This window comes from Polyodon spathula, chromosome 16 (assembly GCF_017654505.1).
Source record: "Polyodon spathula isolate WHYD16114869_AA chromosome 16, ASM1765450v1, whole genome shotgun sequence".
Taxonomy (NCBI): domain Eukaryota; kingdom Metazoa; phylum Chordata; class Actinopteri; order Acipenseriformes; family Polyodontidae; genus Polyodon; species Polyodon spathula.
In genome coordinates this window covers 28,208,956-28,231,161 of record NC_054549.1, presented here as the reverse complement: position 1 = coordinate 28,231,161, position 22,206 = coordinate 28,208,956, and the positions used below count along the sequence as shown (strand labels likewise).

At 37.3% G+C, this 22,206-nt stretch overlaps 1 protein-coding gene across 2 annotated transcripts in view; it reads left to right on the top strand.

The window, feature by feature from the left end:
• Positions 1-22,206, top strand: part of LOC121329358 (MICOS complex subunit mic25a-like) — a 109,320-nt gene that overhangs the window by 41,361 nt on the left and 45,753 nt on the right. For both annotated transcript variants that reach the window (XM_041274928.1, XM_041274927.1), the window contains one exon: positions 14,048-14,118. In XM_041274928.1, coding sequence (XP_041130862.1) covers positions 14,048-14,118 — 71 coding nt within the window. The remainder of the gene's footprint in view (positions 1-14,047; positions 14,119-22,206) is intronic.

Sequence of the window (22,206 nt, the reverse complement as noted above, 5' to 3'; positions counted from 1 at the left end):
ATGCCAGCAATTCCATGAGTTATATACGTGCTGGTGACAGTCTGTTTGGAATGAAACATGTGTGAATGTAATTCACACCATCTATGCCCTTTTAAAATAAAACTAGACTTTTTCTTGTTTTTTTCTTTGTCTTTATCAATTAGCGGGCCAATACCAAATTAAATGCACAACAAAAATATATACCTGGTATCTTGCCTCTGTAATCCCATGTGATGTCTGTAGTTTTTCAGTCTGAACTGGATTCATAAGATTTCTCAGTGTTTCTTTATTACATTTCCACCTGTCAGCTTAGTTCTAACGCCTGCTATCTACATTGCTTTGCAAATAAACAAACCAAAAAAGAGCCATAGCTTAAAACTAGGTCACATGTTCAAGTTGTGTGAATGCAGGACCTTTTTTGTGTCATTTTTAAAAGCCAGCAGAAGTGCACATTTTTCATTTAAATGCTGGATATGTAGACTGCATGTACAGTCCGGTTTATTTTTGCTTATTAATAAACATATTTTTATGCAACTTGCATAATCGGAAAGAAAATGTCTGGGTGCTGCTAAATGCACCACCTGCAAGCCAGAATTACTGGTACTACATAAAATGATTCACTTGTTTTCAGGCGTGGCGTGTTTTGAGGCATGTGTTTGACGTGTTTCAAGGGTTTAACCTTGCTTCTGATTGGTCAGTTTCATTCCAGTCGCACAAAAATAGAAAAATAGAAAAATAGAAAAAGGCTCTATTTTAGCGACGTGAAATTTTCTCAAAGTGACGTCGCTCGCATCTGATGTGGCTTCTAAGTTATTTGCTCACGTCCTGTGTGGATGCAGCTTGAGAGATGTGCTTCATACTGTACAGTGGACGGCACCACTGTCAGCAGACTGAAATTTCACATTATTACAGATAGAAGGGAGTATCTTCATACCAACATTAAAAAAAATTAAATCAAAGGATGGATACGTTATCAATTTTATACCTAAACAATAACATTTACTGTAGAGGAGCTGACAGAATCCCAAGTGATATTTACATTGAAAGGCTCGTGGCCTTTGAACCAGCTCAGGACAGAGCTTCAGGAAAATTATTTGATGTGTGATTAACATAATTAACATACAAAAAAGCATTTTTCACTTGTCCTATTCCTGGAAGACGTGAGCTGAATATTTCTATTTGTCATTTGGGTTGAAGAAGCAAAAATAAGTTTGCTGTTAGGCTTTTGTTATGTATTAATTATTTGTCTGACAGGATGTCAAAGAAAAGAACATGTTGTCTGTCTGCTGTTTAGTTTTGTACAAACACTGGCAGTCATTGGGAGATAATCAAAATGTACTGTTAGGCAAGTCTTAGCTGTCTTTCAAAATTCAATGTGCTTTACTATTCAGTAAAGGGCAATAAAGAATGTTCTTCAGGCATGTTAATGTAGGAAGTATATATTGTGTGTGTCTTCCTAGGTTTGTACTGTACAAAAAAATACACACCCACCATATGTTGCACACACTTTTGGGCCATTCCCGCTCAAGTAGAACATATTTGTGGTTGGTGGTTGAGAACGTGATGCTAGGGAAGGTGCATGCCATGGCAGAGCTGTGTAACTTATGTTAGCCCCACATGCTGAGGTTGAAATGTCTGAAGATGGTAAAAATGCCCACTGTGATGGCCTTTGACCACATGTGGTGGATGGATGTAGTGAATGACTTGTTAACTGATGAGTTAATGATACTGACATCAGCATAAGACCCATACTTACTTCTTATCTACAGAGCTTGCTCTTTAGTTGAATGGTAAAACATTCTTCAACATCTTTGAACCAAATGGTTTGTGGTTTTTACAACCAGCCCTTTCCTTGCCATTCAAAACAATGAACTAAGATGCTAGTTCATTATATTGGTGCGTTATGGGAAGAACATTGACCCCTGTGGTTGAAACAAGTAATTAAATATCCATGTTCTTTTCAGTATTGTAGCTATAGCTATGTATGTTATTGAATAGTAAGATATTAGCTGGTGTCCAGTTGTTGCCTTCCATTCAGTTCAGTGGGCTGAGATGAGGTGACAATTCATTACCAAGACAAATACCTTTATTATCAATTTAAAGCAGGTTTAACAGGCTTTCCAATGGGAAACAATTGTTTGCAGCCGGACACTGATGTAAGAGGTTGAGTAACCCCTACTTGTTGCTACAGCTGTTTAAGTACTGTAACTGCAATTTCTCTTTTCATTGTTATTATTATTATTGTTGTTGTTGTTGTTGTTGTTATTATTGTTATTATTTGAACCGGGGACATCCTGGTTACAAGCCCATTTCTTTAACCACTGGACCATACAACCACACTTATAACAAGTCTGTTTCAAACGTTTTTTAAAAATGGCCACTCTAGTGCACTGGGGTTTGAGATCTGTCATCTAAATCGAACATGGGTTTGTATTGTTAGCTTATCTTCACAATTTAAACACATTTTCAAATAATCTTTCATTTTGAATAAGCTGTAAAAGTACAATTCATACCATTTTACAGTAAACCCCCCCCCCCCCCCCCCCCCCCCCCCCCCCCCCCCCCCCCCCCAAAAAAAAAAAAAAACTATGGAGTCAAAAGAATCAGGTACCCTATCAAGTTCCATATTGAAAGGAATGAAACACTTTTCTGTACACTAGAATGTGAGTTATTCCGTTCAGATGCCTTTGCACTGGTTTCTGACTTGAAACATATTTGGTCATTTTGACCACCAAATAAATTTCAAGCAGGTTTGTTTGCGTCTTCAAATATTTGTTTCAGCACTACCTTTGGATGTGAACTTGGAAATGGTTCATTCAAAGTAGGATATTCAAATCATTGTGACAGACATCAGTATGTGAGAAGACATGTAAAATCAGCTTTCTATTATAACTATTTCATGATGAAGACCAGCTTCCAATTTATAACTGAATAATCTGAAAAGCAAGTTGTAATGGTATGAGAGAAACAGAATATGGCTGTAGAACAAAGTTAGCATTAGCATCCTATAAAGCCTACACTGGGCTTGCCTGTTCTTCTCTCCTCTTCCCTTTCGCTCGTCATTAATATACATTATAAGCAGAGCCTGTATTTTCCGTGTCACTGATGTTGCAAAGTACTTTGAAGCACTTGAGCGTGCATAAGAGATAATAATCCTCCAGAAATCCTGACAGTTTGTGTGATGTACTGTTCACAAATCTGCAAGATGGCTGTCAAAGTGGTAATTCTGGGAGTATCTGCACTCTAGTAGTGCCTGGGCAAGGTATTAACTGGACGAACAAACAAATCAGTTGGAGCCGTTTAGAACAGGTTCAAGCAAATGCAGTCAGGTTAATATGACATTTTATTTGAAGTTAACAAAACTGATATTTCTCATTGTGGCAGGGCAATGTCCCTGCACATGGAAAGGGAGTTTGTGTTTTTTCGATCAGGAGTTTTGTGTTTTGTTTACTTTTTGTAATAAATATATTGTAAATACCAGACACTTTATTTGGGGCAACCTGCCTGCTGTGTTTGGTTGCGGTGAAAAGCAACTGGTTATTGCCGATCTACGGAACCCTAACCAGCAGGCAGGTGTGTCCCAACACAGTCTCGCTATAAACGGTTTCAGCTAATACACCTCGGGGCTTCTGCCAGGTTATAGGACTGAAAGGGCTGCGCTACACTGACAACGAATTGTGAAAGCCGAAATCCTCCGTTAACCGGAAACAGAGCTTTGAAGAGAAAAAGCCGCCACCGCAGAGGACTGTGTGTGTAACCGGGGTCAGGGTTTGTTTAATTTGTTTAAGGAATAAGGATTAACGTAAGGATTTTAAGTCCTTCATATGTGTGTCGGAGCGCGGTGTGTAAGCGGGCCCTCCCTTGATTAGAGAAGTAGTGCTCGCCGTATTCACGGCAACGTTTGTTTCCAGTTTGTTTCCAGTGTTTTATTTAGCTTTTTGTGCACTTTCTATGCTTGCTGGCAGCATTGCATGATTTTGTATTTCCTGTAAATAAATCCTGCATTCCTGAGCAGTGTTGTCAACATCCCTTCCTCATGTCTTTCCATGTTTGTCAGCAGGTCTGCCCCACCCCCCCCAATCACACTCAAGCATAACAAATTGCACTTTAATCATAAATTGCCCATTCAAAAGCTATGTGGTGTGTCTAAAGGAGGTCAGATGCATTACACAAGCAGGAATAGTTCAAACTGCTACATAAAGCAAGTCTTCAGTTATACCCTGCTTTATCAAAAGTGATGGTATTTCATTTTAAGGAAAACAAACACTGAATATTTTAATACTGAGGAATGAGGAAATGTAAAGTAACTGAACGACATTATTCATCTATGTGACATTTCCCTGAGATAATTACAGTCAAGTACAAGCAATGCGGAAGGTGCAAGGTTTTTCAGCAGCGATTCATAGTATGTTTTCTCACTGAATTAATTCTTGAAGTAATGCACACACTTCACAGTAATGTTAGACTGCTGGTTGACTACCACGGCAATGCTAGATTTAGTTTGTATTCCACACCTTGCTGATGGTCTTAATTTACCGATGAATGCATCATTGGCCTTGTGACAGGATGGCTTTGTGGTGACGTCAGGCCAGAATGCAGGAAGAAAACACAGGTACTGCAGATACGGTGCAATGGTGCTTGCACCGTTTTATTTTTAAATAACAAAAATATAATAAATATTTACACAAAAAGACACTGTTCACCGAGCAAAAGTAAAGGTTTTAAATAAAACAAATCTCAAAGACAAAACACACAGGTCAGGTTTTGTATTTTTAGTTTAGTTTGCGTTTCTCTCCTCTCGCTCTCCTGAACTTTCCTCTGAACACACCCTCCTGCAGTGCAGAGAGATGCAGGTTTTTATGCACGTGACCATCTCGTGGTTAGCAACACATTAATCACTTAATTCGGGAGATTTTATTTTTATTTTTTTTAATGTGGATGGGGCTTCCCATCCATGCTGCAAAACAATAATAAAATATACAGCTACACACTGTCATATATACAAATACAATTACAAACAAATAATAAGACACAAATACAAAATAAAACAAATGGGACAAGGGCGGAGGGGGAGACCATGTTCTAAAAATAAATGTACAGGGCTCTTATAAGCTTACTCTGTGTGAATGAACTTGATTGTGACAAAGGCATTTCGATTGACTGAAAAATCCAAACATTAGACTAAGGGGAACTGTAACTTCCTTATTCATGTCTGCTTTCAGTATCAGAACCAGTGGCAATCAACAGGTCAATTTAAACCTAGCCCTATTTACAGTCTGTGTCATGCTTTGAGTTTACCTCCTCCTTCCAAACCTCAAATCAAAATTTCACAAGTGCCCTGTTAGGTGAGAATAAGCGTCAAAATCAACCCAAATTCCATGATACCTGCTTGTGTCAACTGTTTTTATTCTCTGATAAAAATGTTGTTTTAAATTGCAAGAGAAGCATAAGGTACCTTTTGTTGTCAGTCCTCAACAGTTTGAATAAATACAAACATCTCAACCCCGACGGGGTAACGCAAGTCAGGACTACCCACAATGCTTGCAAATATTATCAATAGATAACACAGGTTAAAAAGAAAATGAAATTTGAAGCTTTTCAAATGTGGCAATCTTGGTGAGTACTCTGTATCTTTTTCAACAACCAATATTTAGATCTGTGCTTTATCGCTAAACTTAAAAAATCCACCTTAATGCTGAAATATTAAGCAGTCAGTTCTCAGAAAAAAAAAAAAAAAATGAAAAGAGTTTGCATAAAAGTGAAAACTAAAGAGCAAGCATGGAGCAGCTTCAAAGACACCAGGATGTGTTTATAGACTCAGAGGAAGGCACTAGGTTGATCAAACAACCGTTAGCAAGTTTCTTGACATCTAAGCTTTACGCAAACGGAAATAATTACTTTACTAACAGATTGGGCAGGCAGATTCAGCCGTGCTTTTGAGTTGCATTTTCTTTTCAAGGTAGCTGCGTGTTACTGTATAATTGTTGTGCATCATAGAAAAGGCAGCGATTTGCTGCTGTAGAGCGCAAGCCCAAGCATGAAAAAGTGCTGTGGCATTTGGAAAATATACCATTAAAAAACTGAATATGCTCAAATCTTGCTTAAGGCCACCACTTTTTCAATATAAAGACCACAGTCCACAACCCCATATGTTAAAACTAATAACTTTGATTCAACATAGCTCATAGCACATTTAATTGAGATACGTTTTAATGAACTGGTCCAAAGTTCTGTGTATTTTATTGGTTCAAGTAATATTTAAGAAACCATATATAGAGCCACTTTAATGTAATCGAGAGCTGTGATCTTGTCCTTACTGTTATGGTGTGGGATGTGTGTTATAGACTTGTTGATTTGCAGAAGTTTCAGAGTTGTACATTTGAGTCCGGCGGAGTTGTGTAGCTTATGTCACAGCATTTGAAGCAAAGGAAACTTGTAATGATGTGGTAGAAGAAATTGATTTCCCTTGGGTCAAGTAAAAATAAATAAAGTCTGGAAAACAAACAAAGATAAACTGCCAAACAATCCGCTGAACATGTTTTGCTTCATAACAGCTTTTAAACTGGTAACTGTTAAAAGAAAAAAAATAAAATGCAGGTGTTGATTTGAGTATATAATAATACAGTTTAAAAAATTAAACAATCAGAAAGCCATCTCAGTTGTCCTGGTAATTAAGCTGTAGATTGGATTGCAGTGAGCTGTGACAATGCAGGTGGATCAGTGCCAATGAGGAGAGAGAGAGAGAGAGAGAGAGAGAGAGAGAGAGACACACACGTCAGGAACGAGGCTGGGCCTGGCAGACAACAGCTAAAGGATTAGGACTAGCAATCCGTCTAATTCCCTTCAACACCTTCCTGCTCACTTGTGTTCAGAGTAGCAGCATCATCTTTTTACAGTTCTAATGTGCTTAGAAACACGTTCATGTTTTAAGCTTATACCTCCTAACTGGTAATATTGACAGTGTTGTTTTTATTTAGCTCAATAACACATGATGACGGTTTATGTAGTTTTGGTTTCCTTTTTTTTTTTTTTTAGGGAGATAAGTCACCAGTTGTTGACTCCTTTTATGTTTATAAACATCAACCAGATATGAAATGTTAAATTATGGAGCAACCTTACGATAACAAACAGAACATCTGCAATTTTAAAACAGCACTTTGCGAATGCTTGGTATTATTGGACACAGAACAGAAAGTACTAATGAGTGGCATTATGGATCAAATGAGAGCCACAACTACATTGCCTTATAACTGGTTCAGAAGTATAAATGGCCACCTTATAAAAGGGGAGAACTATAGTAACATGTTTTCCTTTTTCATTTTTCACCACAGTTGCACACAATACTTTATCACCACAGTTTCTATAGGTTATCCATTAGCATTTTATTGATTGGATACAATTGACAGATTTTAATCTGACTAGTCCTCACTCAACCGCAAATAGGAATGCAGATACCCACCAGGAGATGGAAGACAGACTGATTTCGGTCAGATTGTGATCATTAACACCAGTTAGAAAAGCAACCCTCTGTCCCATATCTTCTGTGAGACAAAATGATGGAAATAACTAGTGATTTTATTTGCTCACTGGGTTTTTTAAGGAATATTAGTTTCTCCCCATGCTGTATCTCACCCTGGAGACCTGATTCGAGGCATTATGTCATTATATAAATTGAGTGGTCTGCTAACTGTAATTAGTCGACAGTAGTTGCGGTCTAAAAAACCATCACCTGCCAGCATTTGCCCTTTACGCCTATAGGCTTGCATTGGTTGAACTTGGTTGACAAAGATAACGCAATATTAATTTTTAAAAATCATTTTTATTTTTCAATATCTTTCTGTTCACCACTTCATCCAGCTTCAATTATGAGATCCTCTTTGCCATTCCATTAAAAAATATTAGCATTTAAAAAGCAGTTAGTTTAATTGTCTCTTCAGAGAGTACGTTACAGAGAAATGCACTGAACCATGGTCTTTTCGGTTCTCCCAAAAAATTAAAGAGGAGGGGAAAAAAAATGAATAAAAGAAATGTATATGTGTCCCCAGTAATAGACTTAAGATTACCCTGTGTGCAGCTGGAAATTATTCTGACTATTCACCGAAATCAGATAGTGTGAAATATGAAAATTGCTCGCGAAGCACTCAGGGAAATGATGGGATTTGGAAAGTTCGGCAATGATCTCATCAGTACCTTCTTATTCGCTTAAATTACATTTTGTAAAAATAATTGAATTAATGAAAACACCATCCTTTTAGCTATTGGCACAATTACTGGATTAAATCAAGGCTCTTAAAAAAAGCCACTAACATTTAAAATACTTTAAAACAGGGTTTTATTCACTACTTACTGATCATGTTAGACTTCATCATTTAAAGGTGTGTGTTCCTTAAAGTTGCAATAGATTCCTTAAGTCGTACCTGTCATGCACAGTCTTGACAGGTACGACTTAATACCTGTCTTTCTCTAGGTAGGTATCCGGTGTGCACATCGATTTCAAATGAGCATGTTTGGTTACAGAAAGTTCTCTGTTTGTTTGCCTTATTTTCTAAGGCAAACAAACTGCTGTTTCATCTCAGCAGTGTGTCACAGGCTGCAAATCAGTTGTTTATATTGTTTGCAAAGACTGATAGACAAATAGCAATGCTTAATAAAATATATGGGGATTTAAGATTTGTAGTGTTTATGAAAAAAAGTAGTATCTAAGACCACATGAGGAGTCTCAAGTAAACAGTCTGAGCAGCTGATGAAAAATCTGAAACTACAGGCTTTGAGGTGCTTCAGCTGAGAATTGTAGCCTTAGAAACACTGTTTATTAGGGATGCTCTCATGCCCTCTGCAGCTAATGCGTCTTAGTTATTAATACACTCTGTGCTTCAGCTTTGTTAGGTCATCTGCTTCATTTCCTCTCCCCTTTGAAATATTCCGTAGCTTTATTTTGCATAACAAGATCTTTTTGCATAATAAGATAGCAAGTAGCTCTACTACTGTTATGCAAATTTTATTTTGATGAGCAGTCATAGTTAATCAGTGTATTATTTCCCCGCTCGCTATAGGTACACTGTCTCGCTAGGCAACTGAAGCTTGTGAATACCACAATACAAAAGAAAGTGAAGCTATTCAGAGCAGACATCATTTACCTCACGTAGTCAGCACAGTTTGAGAGTCGCTGCCTCAAATGCAGCTTATTTATTTTAAAATAATTCGTTTTTTATTTAACGGTTACTGGTTTCATGTCATTTAACCTTCACAGTGTGGTCTGCTCTAAAGCCCGGACTTTCCTGTTGTGCAAATCTTACCTGTTGTCCAGTTCCAGTTCATTTACTGTATATAGTTCTCAAATGTGCAGTTTTCAAAGAAACACATACAACACTTAAACAGGTTTTTTTTTTTTTTTTTTATTTTTAAACATGATATATGGTACTACATATGGTAAAGAAAGCTCTGATTGCAGTCATTCAGTTAGTGTTACACTTGCTGGCCAATTCACCTGAAGGGTGAAATTGTCCCGCCCCTTCTTTCCCATCATCAACCAACCAGAGGCTTCCCCTAATGACTAATGTGCTTTCAGTCAGTAACAGGCTTTGACCCAGACACTGCTCAGGTGAAATGGCCTAAGAAGTGAGTGTAACAGATGACCTGAGAATAAGATGTAGAAAAGATGCCAACAGATATGTTTAAACAGAAAAGAAATGTTTCCTATAGTACTTGTCTACCAAATCAGACTGCATTTAATTGTCACTGAGGCTTTTGTTCTTTTTCTAGTTGCTGTGTAATATTCACTTAATGTTTGTGTGATCTTCATTATAGAAAATTGTAAATGTCATTGCAACTATACTTAACTGATTTTACAGGGGGTAGTACACTTAAACATGCAGGCCTGTGTAACAGGGTGATGGTCCGAGCTTCCCCCCACCCACAATCACATTATCCTCTCAGGAACACAGAGCTCTTTAGAACGCAGGAAACAGCACTTGGTAGTATTTACAGGTATATCTATCTGTCTGTCTGTCTATCTATCTATTGATTTTTTTTTTTCTCTTTTTCTCCCCAATTTGGAAAGCCCAATGATTTTTTATTTCAACCCTGCTCACCTCTGCTACCCCTGCGCTTTTTCTGGAGAGACGAAGACGGACACACGTGTCCTCCGAAACGTGTGCTGTCCGCTCCTTTTCACTCTGCAGTCTCAGCCAGTTGTGCGCCACACTCTAGGCACTCCTGTCCACAGTTGGCGGTGGAATAGCTTGGATTCGAACCTCTGACCTCATGGTTATAGGGCCCATCCTGCACTCCACGTGGAGTGTCTTTACCGGTTGCGCCACTCGGGACCCCCTCACAGGTATAAATATTTATTGTGGCACTGGATACTTCACACACATTATGACAACTGATGCTCACAGACTAACAGGTTGTACATACAGTGACTGACATTTACAAGACAATCTCATGACTGACCACCTAATACCTCCCTCCAAAGGAAAGACATTAAATAATCTCCAGCCCTGCCTACTCCTAACAGGATAAATTATTCAATAAACATTTGCACCTGGGATGATTTAATACCAAAATAAACTATTATTTAACATTCATTCTGATCCATAAACATTCATATATTCTACTTTAAAAAGGTTTCTTCTCCTTTATATGTATTACTTTAACCTGCATGAATACTGTCTTTGTTTACAAAGACAATCGTTAAACTATTCTATTGTTTACTCGTTATTATTATCATTTATTATTCTCTAACTATTACCAGTGAAAACTGGACATTAGCCTTACCCTTCTCTTGGAAGATTACTGAACATATCTGGCTTCAAACAAAATCCTTGGTTGTCACCCATGTCGTCTCGCTGCTAGCCAACTTCATTGTCATTAAGGGAAGTACCCTAATCTAAATACAGCAATACACCGTCATATATGAAACCACGGCTCTGTCGGCAGTAGAATAACAATAACAATCATAAGCACAATAATTTGCATTTAAATGCAGGGCACACAAATAGTACTATTAATGTACAGGGAGGGTAAAAAGTTTATGATCGTCTTTGTTCTTGGAAACAGACGTGAGCAGCAATGAGCGTTGAACACTATTTAACATTGCAGGCTTTCCAAATTCTACATGTAAAGAAGAAATAATAAAAAAAGGCAATTACTGTGTTTTACTGAGTCGTAATTCCAAACCCATAGTTGCTACGCAATTGCAACTTCCTCTAATTGCCTAGGAATTTTGAGTGCTTAGGCTTGCACCTAATTGCCATTTAGAAGTCCACAAAGTAACTATCTCTGGTCATTTACATTAGTTTAGGAAATATTCAGGAACCTGGAACACAATCTATGCGCTGCTTACTGCAAGTCTCAATCAATATGCCAATTGAAGTTGATGCCTCTGCAGCTGTAATGATAAATTGCCACCATAGCAAAACCTAATTATACTTTAGAAATAAAATACAGATTATTTAAAAAAAAAAAAAAAAAATGTACAACACATTTTATTTTCCTGTGCCAAGAGAATTGCTAAATGTTCCTTTTTTTTTTTTTTTTTTTTTTTTTTTTTAATAATATTGATTTTAATGATCTAATTCATACGAATGCTGCAGTACACCCTAATCATGGTACATTTTACACTAAAATGGAATTTGTGTCTGCTAGCTACATTTTTCAATGCATGCTATTCTGTGAAATGTATATGTTCAGAAAGCAGATATTGTCAAAGCCTTCAAAAGCCTTCAGGAAATCCATAGAGTTGAAATATTTGTAATTCATCTGTAATTGACTAACCCAGGACTGGAAGACCCAAAAAGCTGTCTAACAAGGATGAGCAATACTTGAAGATAATGTCCTTAAGAAATAGAAAGAAGACAAGCGTTGAATTGACAACAGAACCGGCAGAAGGCACATTGTCCATCAAATCAACAGTACGGTCACTCTTAAAATCAGGACTTAAAGGATGTGTTGCAGTAAGAATACCTCTGTTTAGAAAGGGGAACAAGCCTAAAAGGCTAAAATATGCACAAGAACACAGAAATTGGACTATGGAACAATGGTCAAAGGTGCTTTGGACTGTTGATGGATGGACAACGACACCTGTGCCTTCTGACAGTTCTGTTGTCAATTCAACACTTTTTACTTTACACAAACAAAGGTTTTCACTCTGCCTTTTTGGAAACCACACAAGTCTTGTTGCACTGCCAGCCTCTCCCTTCACACAGACTGGAGACTGCTCTAAACACACATTTTCCTTCTCTTATATACCTGCCAACTGATTGCAGGCAGATGACCTACATTATTAATCAGACCCAGGTGAACCTCATCCTGGCTTCCTCCCATGGCATTTTGGGAGATGTAGTCCTTTGACACCTCCTGGACTACATCTTCTTCACCTCCTCTCCCTAGTCTGCCACTAAATATATATATACTATGTTTAGAATATAATAGATACTATAATCTATATATATATATATCTAATCTATATATATGATATACACACACACACATATATACACACACACACACACACACAATTTGCAAAAGGAAAACTGTGTACCAAAAGGAGCTAAATGAAAAAGAAAAAGGTAATGTAGGTGAATATTTGATAAATTAAAACAGTCTACAAGTCTTTCAGGTGGAATTAATTATTTTTACTTCCAAAATGTTTTCATTTCAGTTTTACATCCTTTCAAACCTTTATATATAATATCTATGTATGTGTGAGAATGTGCAAGAGCTTCTAATGTAACTATGTCACAGTCACAAAATGAGGATCATAGTCCATTAAATTAGTGAAACCTTTTTTTGTGTGTGTGTTTTGATCATTTCCTTCTAAGTAACAACCTCAACTACAGTTAAAGTGAATATTTATTATTGATAGTAAATGCTTCTGTTTCTGCAAGGCACTGTTGTATTTGCTGTAACATTGAACATTAATGAGGCATAGATGCTAATTCACTGAAGACTCATTGTATTTAAGTGTTCTCATTTGTCTGATCTCTTTGTGCCAGCTCAGACAAGTTAGAGATATTGTACAAGCCTTTATTCTAGGATAAAAGAAATAAATAAAAACTGATATCGGTAGTGGGCCATAGCAATGGACATGGGACATGACACTTACTTGAGGGGAAAAAAACTTGTATGTGATTGTTCCCCAATTATTACAATAATTATCTAATTTCAGGTGGAACTTTTTAGTGAAATCTGTTTCCAGAAATGCCACTTTGAGTCATCACCTTTTAAAATGTTCATATTTGCAGTCTTGAATTGTGCCGTTCTACCCATTTGTATTACATGTCAGGAATACAGTAGTACTTGTCAAGAATGCATTTTGCAATACAAGTAGACATAGTACCATCTACCTTGTAATTATGTGTGCTTTGTATAATTCTTTATAATGTGACATATTAAGAAATATCATTTTTCAACCATAGCTGCTTCTGCCAACTCCCAAAAGCGAGGGTGAGGGTGTGCATCAGTAAATTTGGTCCCATCTGCAGCTCAATTGTGGCATCTATGAATTAGTAAATGGAAAAATTATAGTGGCCAACACCTCAGTGTTCCGCCAGTTGTAGAAAAATTATATTTTTGCTTTAATAGTTAGAGAGCCTAGTAAATAACGATCTGATCAGAAACAATAATAAAGAGTGATTGGGATCGCAACAACAGGATATTAAACAAGTGTCAGGTTATGAGAATGTAGTTGATGAAAAGTGACCCTTAGATGCGTCTTGTCAGACGCGGGGCAGCCCCTTTGCACTGCAGCATGTGTTACACAGCCCTGTGTGTGTTCCATCCTAACACCTATCCAACATATTATTCACACCCGGAATGCTGTTTTGATCTTCGTTTGATCAGAATGTTTATAGGGTAGCTTCTATGTCATTTGCTGCTTTTGTTGTAGACCAGTTTCCATTGTGAACTGTGTCAATGTGAACAAAGTGTACAGTGTTTGCATTCTGGCGATTCTGCAGAAAGAAAATGATTTGAATACCTCCACTGCTTCACTATGATCTTTTGTAAAGAAGTCAGGCGCTTTGATGACACTTCTCACAACAGTATTGTACCCTATTCTTTCTTCTAGAACATTGAGTACTACAAGCTGACGTCTGAACAGTTCCATGAAGCAGCAACGCAGGCAGAAGCCCATGTGAAGTAAGCCATTTTAATAACCAAGCAAGTCTTTGCCATCTGATCCAGGGTTTTGATCGCTCTGAGAAAAACTTTTTCTCTATTAACCTAATTACAAAATGCCTGGAGAGACAGTCAAGACTTATATGCAGAATAGTCTCGCAGGTATAATGAGCAGGTACAGTGCTATTAATGTAGAGTACAGCAAAGAAAAGGGGGGTAGGACAGAATATGTAATATTTGTCCATACAGATGTTGGCAGCCCTTATGCCAAAAGTGAGAACAAATACCTCAAGCATTCAAGAAAACTACGGTATATTCGGCTATCACATTTCCATACTGGAGTGAAAAGGAAAAACCATAAAAAAGCAAAAAAACAGCAGTTTAGGGACGGGCTTACTGGCACTTGTTAGCGCTCTGTCTGTTTTAAATATTCAATAACTCTTATGCCTGCATTTATTACTCCAGACACAATTTCTTTCAGCTTAATGTTATTTCTGTCTGTGCATCTTTAATCCATTGCTCAAGGCGCACTCGCCCCCTCTGGTTTTTTTTTTGTGACTTCGATATACAAGGCATATAAGGATTATTTGGAGGAGCTACATGCAGTGCTATGATAAAATGTAATTTATCTGCATTTATTACCATATTGCTTCCTAATAAATATCCTAGTAAAACATGCTTGTCAGTACCAAAATCGTATTGCATGCATCTATAGAATACAATGATTAGAATAACGAGCTTCACTGCAATGAGCCTTTTAAAGGTACTGCATAGTGAAAAAACACCTCTTGTGATCTGCAATGCATAAAACGTCATCAACCATTTCATCATCATTAGTGCAGGGACAGTGCAGGGGAGCTGGGGATTGTATGCATGTTTATATCAGCTGAGCATTTGAATAGGTAAAACTACCAATAGGTAAAAAGCATTCTTAAACACATGTTGAAGCTTCTGTATGCATGCAGCTGAAGCAAAACCATGGAGTGCATCCAGCTGACTTCATGGGACCAGTGAAGCGGATCTAAAGAAGAATGCAACTAGATAAAAAATGGCAACTTCTAGAACAGCTTGACTTCTCTTCTATTTATACTGCACTTTTTCATATGGCAGTTTGACAATGGCAGTGTATGTTGTTGGTTATGACAGCTTTTCACCTTGTAGCAGTCATGCAGGCATTTCAAAGTAGAGTGATCAAAGGATAATTGTTTAATTTACTGAAATAGTAAAATGCGTAAAAAATTTTTTATCTTCATTTAGTAGCTGATACAATTAATGTGTTTCTCTGTTCAACTCTTTCAATAATGTCTGTTTTGCAGTCACCAGAACTTGGCACAGCATTCTAAGCGGAGGTCTACCTACAGTGTTATATCATTGTTGCCTAGGGTTGTATTCTACATTTTTGATGTAGAATAGCATTCTGTTTTGCCTTTTTAATTGCCCCTCCACATTGGTGAAATACATGTAGAATGGAGTACAACTTGAGGGTTGTATTGAGTTAATTAGAACTGCAGTAGAACCTTGTTCTCTCTACATTTCCTGTGCAGATGTGTACTGCTCTTTTAGATGTTGCACCTGGTAACTGACTGCACCACAGTATTTAGGCAGCTCCTCTGCAGCTGGTTACTCTTTGAAATGCAGCAGCAATGCATGAGGCAGGTGTTGTTAAGTGCTTCTGACATAAGGGGAATCGGAACTGGTATGTCTACAAACCAGTCAGCTGTGGGTATGTTAGTGGCTGCTTCTGGTTAAGTAGTCTCTGCGCTTGTGTATAGTGCATGTTAAAATGTGCGTGTGTTTGAAAAATACATTGTTTAGCTCAGTTTAAAATACATTGATTGCAAAACAAAGGAAACTCCATCAGTGTATCAGATCACAGGTATGTGCTGGCTGTTATTTCTGTAAAGATGCTTTGGCTGATCTAGTTTTATATACTGGAGCTATGAAACTTGAAGCTACTTACTCTGTAACTGTGTTTATATATAATAGATTTGGGATTCTGGATCCTTGTATATTTAAGGTACTTTTTGAGAGGGAAAATAGGCAAAACGTGTGTTCCTAAACCAGTTTTCCAGTGCATCACTCACTCTCACAGTAACTACTTTGTAAGGAATTGTGGCAGTGTGCTCCCCCCTGTGTGTATTTTGTGTTGTGTTGTGTGTGGTGTTTTAATGTTGGTGTTTAGATGTTGGTGCACGGGATATAAATGGGTTTGTGTAGCACAAGTGATTTAAAATGGATATAGTTGTATTTAGGCATGGGATTGCATAATCACTTCACATGCAGATAAAGTATGTGAGCACAGGACTGCACAATTTAGTTCACGTGCTGGGATTCAAGTGAATAATTAATTGGTAATTGAATCCTGGCACAACAGTGTATATAGATGCACATTTTACTCACTCGGATCTGTGTTCAGGGCAAAAGAATGGGAGAAAGTGAGGAGAGTAAATAAAAAATAAATAAATAATAAGCAATTGCTACGGTACTTGTTTGTTTAGTATTCGTCCCTGTTGGTTAGTGTCTGTTCGTTTTGTCTGTTTTGGCCAACGCGCCGTTTTCTTTTACAAAGTGTTTGTCTGTTTAAACTTTTTATTTGCAATAAACACAGCCGAAGCGTCTGTTTCTCCTGCCAGTTCTGCCTGTCTGTGTACTTTCTGGCCTGATGTCACCCATACAGCCAGCCTGTTCACAGGGATATACAGTGTTCTAGCCCTAAGTAAATATACAGTTAAGCAAATGGTAGAAATGGCTTGTGGGATTGTGGTGGAAGGTCAGCTACTTTGTATTTCTCTGCACTGACACCAGTATTTTCTTTCTAAGAAATCTTGATCTGTTTCAGAGCACACCAGTCCAGCTCAGTAAAAGCTGGCCACTCTTCTTTTTAATTTACTCACAGACACTCTGAGAGCCGTGACACAGGCACGGTTTAGCAGAGACAACACTATAATCTCTCAAGGTGCAGGAAAGAAAATGCCTTTTCATTCTGAACACTATTAATGCACTTACTACACCATTCCCATAATACTGGACTCCAAACGCTTCACCTTTCTTTGACGCTGTCTCTTTCCAATCCAGCTTTAACATTTCAGTGATTTGCTGTACAGGATTAGAGATACTTAACAATTGCCTTGCCTACAAAAGTGGATAAGAGGTCACATCGTCATGTAGATGTGACTGTTTCAATTTGGATACATATCTCTCTCTCTCTCCTCTCTCTCTCTCTCTCTTGGGTTTTTGTTTTTTCTTTTTCTGGAGTTAGTTACCATCCTCCGTCCTTTTCATCCTAATTAGCAAGAATTAGAGATGAAAGTTTTTGGATTTATGGACTTGATGTGATGAAGGATTTCAGCAGTTCATTTACAATCCATGCATTTGATCGAGACTGAAGTGGTCTCGGAGGTGTCTTTAGCATAATTGTATCCTCTGGTTCCTGTTATTCCAATTTGGAGAGGGGAGGGGTGACAAAAACTAAACTAGTGTAAATTCCTTTTTGATTTGTAGGCTTAAGAGGCTAGGATGTATTTATTAACATCAGCCTTTCTTAATGCAGCGCCTATGGTGAATGTTGTTTACAATTTCGATTCATGAGCTTCTTCCTTTCCTTGTCTTGCTTCTGAGTTCTTGCACACCAGTATTGAGTTGTCATATTTTTTTTCTCTGTATAGAGCTTGTCTGGAGAATTTGAACTACCTAGCACTGGACTCATTCCATTCACCCATGTGACCTTTCAACTATGCTGGCCCAACCTATTCTAAGTAAAGTCTAGTGTGGGTGAGTAGATGTTGGAAGACCATTTTGTCAAGTGATTTGAATGGAGTGAGGAAGTCTGATAACATGAGTTTCTTTTAGTTCTCAGTTTAGCTCAAAGACAGGAGGAAATGATAATAACTCAATACTGGATCAACAGAACCACTCAACATCATTGCAAGCCTCATAGAAAGCCAAGGGAAAGGTGGACAAATAAATCAAATTGCATTTACTTGGAATTAACATTTACAAATATAGATTTATACTACTGTATATATAAAGATACAGTTCCGTTGTAACTTTTTACATATGGAAGATCACAGTTGTATTTTGAAGCTGCATTAGTAAATGCAGCAGGAGGCTTACCGACAGTAGCAGTACTTCATTTGCACACCCTAAAGAGTTACTTAACAATTCCACAGTATTGAGTCATAACCGCTTCTACTGCTGAGGGTGTTGACTCCTAACTTGGCTGTAATGATTGGCTCTATTAAGGTGTTTAGCAGGGAGTTTCTTCATAGTTCCAGCTGGTAACTCTTAAAGAAAAAGGCTGTCTTACCAAGCAACAAATGAATGCTTAGACTGACAGATACAGGAGTTAAAATACTAACATTTGCAGGCCTTTACAGTGTGGAAAACGAACCACTGGAAAGGAAAGGAACCATTTTACTTCACCCCGGTTACTGGCACCTTGTCTTTTTAATAACACATTTAAACAAGGTACTGTTAATAGCCTTTCAAGGGAAATGAACAAAAGTGGTTACAATAAGTACAGTTGACTTTATCAGGAGTTCATCAGTAACCTCCAAAATACAGCATTAAATACACAGAAATTGTGTTAAAGTGTAAGCTGTAAAAGCACATTTTGCAGTCTTCTGTATGCTGTATGATGCTGCTTTATATATCAGAACATTTCAATAATTTACTTTACGTGTAAACTTTTAATCTTTTGTTTCCCTAAAGTGATATTGAGCAGGGTGGAAATCAGTGTATGTCAAGAGGAATAACAACAGTGATATTATCAGGAACGTGTCCTCATTAACCCATTGTAATCTGCTGAGGATATTTCAAAGTGGTGATAATAAGTGGAGAGTGACATTAACAAGAGTGATGTTCAATGGGCCAACCTAACCAACAATACCAGTACTGTTAACCAGTCTATTTGAGACTCAATTCAGAGGTAAAAGCCTTCATTAAGTAAAGTTGTCTCTCGGTTCAAGAGTGCATGATGTGACACTGGTGCTGGTTAAAGGAGTGATGGTTGTAATCATTCTCAGGGATCTGTGCTGTTCTGTTTGCACACTGAATGAAAACTGCAGGCCTGACTTTGATACTGAACCATTGTATTGCGCCACCTTGCCCACTGCCTCAGTGTGGAAGGTCACCTAGGTGAAGGAGAGAGTCCCGGCTATATGGATGTCGGATAGTCAATTAGACAAACGCTTGAGCCGATGCATTCATCAATGTTGTTAACAATTAAAGAAGCTTCAATTTACATTTTTATTTTTTGTATTTTTTTTTAAATTGTACATAGACCTGTATGGTGCTTTTTAAAACATGTATAGTCTATGTTAAGATGCTTTTACCTGAACTAAGGAGCTGCTCTTCTGTCATAGTTGCCTGTTAAAGACATAGTCAACATGGACTAGTGTAGCCAGTGTTTTAACTAACCAATGTTACATATGTCTATGGCAGGCAACTAGAAAAGAAGAGCCGTTCCTGAACGTGACTAATAATAATAATAATAATAATAATAATAATACAAAAGACCTATATTGGATCAATTGCAAAAATAACCACCAAAATAGTCCTGTTGAGCAGAGCTGAATGTAAAGCAGATGTGAATTTATGTGAAATTCAGCGATGGGGTGGGGAGCGAATTGAAAGGAAATACTGTAAATCTATCCTTTTTCAGTATCTCACCCTTTCTCACCCTTTCAAATATCATGGGCTGTAAATATCCGAATTACATATATTTTCTGGAACTTAGATCAGCAAGGAAAACTGTTCAGCAGTTATGCATCAGGGGTTGGTATCTGAATACAAGCTCCCCTCTACGCCTGAAACTCCGCCCTGATATTGAGGAAACAGGAACGCAGCTTTTATTTGGATACCAACTGTGACGCTACACTGAAACAATCTTTTTCTAAGTTTTAGAAAGAGTAGCCTATTTAGAAGTATGGGCTCCTACTGTAGTTCATATATGAATGTAAACATTCAATTGAACAGGCGGCATGCAAGAAACATGGCTCTTAACAAGGTCTCGCAGGGCGAGTGATCTAGATTTGTTGTGGCAGAGTCTATATTTCAAGCCATAATTGCTTACTTAATATCACAAGACACCAACGTGCTGTAACATCTCAATGTCGTCCTGGGGCAAAGTGAAGACAAGTTACAAACAGACAACAGTTACAAAAATACAAAACTGTTAAATTAAAAAAAAAAAAAAAAAAAAAAAAAAAAAAAAAGAAAAAAAAATGAAGACAGAGAAACATTAGCAGCAGTAATTCTGATACTGTATAAACTCCATTTACATCCGTTTCCAATGAATCCAATGTAGCTGAATCATCAGCTACTAACCTAATTTCCTTAGGTTAGAGTAATGACAAGCTAATGATCATATTTAAACAAGCAGTTTTATAATACAACAGAGCATTAATTATCCCCCTGCAGGGGATGCATTTCCCTGGTAATGAGAATTTACCGTAGTGGGGGTGTATATCAGCACAGATATCTAGAAAACCGCTGATCTAACTGGTAAGGACATTATTTAAGCATGAGATATACTGTATTGAAGACTCCTGTTCTTTTGTAAGTAACTTTTTTTTTACTTGTGTGTTATGTACTCTTCCATGAAACTGATAGTTTTGAATCTCTTATTAGACTGACTAGGGTTTAATACTCGATTTATCGTGATATTATTGATTTTGATATTGATTATTTATTGTACTGGAAAATGATTGTTGATTGTGTTATCTGCAATAATCATGTTTCTGATATTTAAATGTAAAAATTATCAACATCACCATATTTGTCCATAAAAAGATTCTGGGGAGAGAGATGTTAAGGGCCATGTAGTTAAATTGGGCATCAGAGAATGTCTTTGACTCCTCCCTCCCATTGTGGGACAGAATGGTGGTATGGTTAAAAATAAAGCAAAAAGCAGACAGAGAGAAAGAACTGCCAACTGGGTCATCCTTTATTAGAACATGATTTAAGGTAATCATGATTATCATGTTGATCTTTAACTGAGGTTGAAAATGTTGTTATCGACCATATGACTGACTTAATTTGTACACTTGATCCTGTTTCTTATGGCTCTTCTCTCGTAAACTTTGGCAAGGCAATTGTGAAGTGTCAGTTGATCTATGAAGTGGAAATAATCTTGGGGAAAGACCAGCCTCAACTTTTGGTCTGTTGTTTGAGCCAGTCATTACTACTGTGGATGTATCCCAAACTACGACTGAGATAAAGACCCACAGTGTATCTGTGGCTTAATTATCACACTATCACTGAATACGCCCTCAGGAGCCTTAAGTCTTCTTTGCAAAGCAGCTAGATTTGTGATCTCATCTCCTGAACACGCACCTCATCAGTCTCTATCTGAAAAAAATAAATTGGGTACCACTTCAGCTCGGCAGACATTATCACCTGCTAGTTTTTCTCCTGTTACTGAAACTGCACAGCATCTCAAGTTTTCATTATGAAGTGTTGACCTGAAATTGCTGTTTCATTTTAAAAAATATATACAGCTGGGATATTTTTTCATGCGTGTTACTCATGATGGAATAAGCTAAATAGTGTGCCTGGGTAGCATTAACTTAAACCATTTTGAATTGTTTAATTTTAATTTTTATAAGGCTTATAAGTATTTAAATGTAATCTATGTGTTTTATAGTTATTTGCTTGGTGTTTGTGTATTACAGCAGTACTTCATTGAAATATGGCTGTATTATCTCTTAATAAACAATTTACTTGTCATATCAATGCACCAACTAAATGTGACATATTCAATATTAAGACTAGTAAGTGCCTGTGATAGTGTCAGGTAGACAGAGCTTTCAAAGAGCTCTTTACATGCATAATCATTAAATAAGTTAATAGCTTCAAATGACATATACATTTTGTTCTGTCCTCTCATCTTTTTCTGACATTTACAATCATTCTGAGGGCTCTTGCTGCAATTACTCAAATACTGTATTTTATTAAATTGGTTTATATACTCTGTTCGGGTGATTTTGACTTGGGTTCAGGAACAGCTCTTGAGTTCTAGTTACCAGACACTTTTTAAACCATGTAACACTGGCTAGATAAGCAGTTTCTGCTGCTGTGTATTTTACAGGGTGATAGGAAACTGAATTG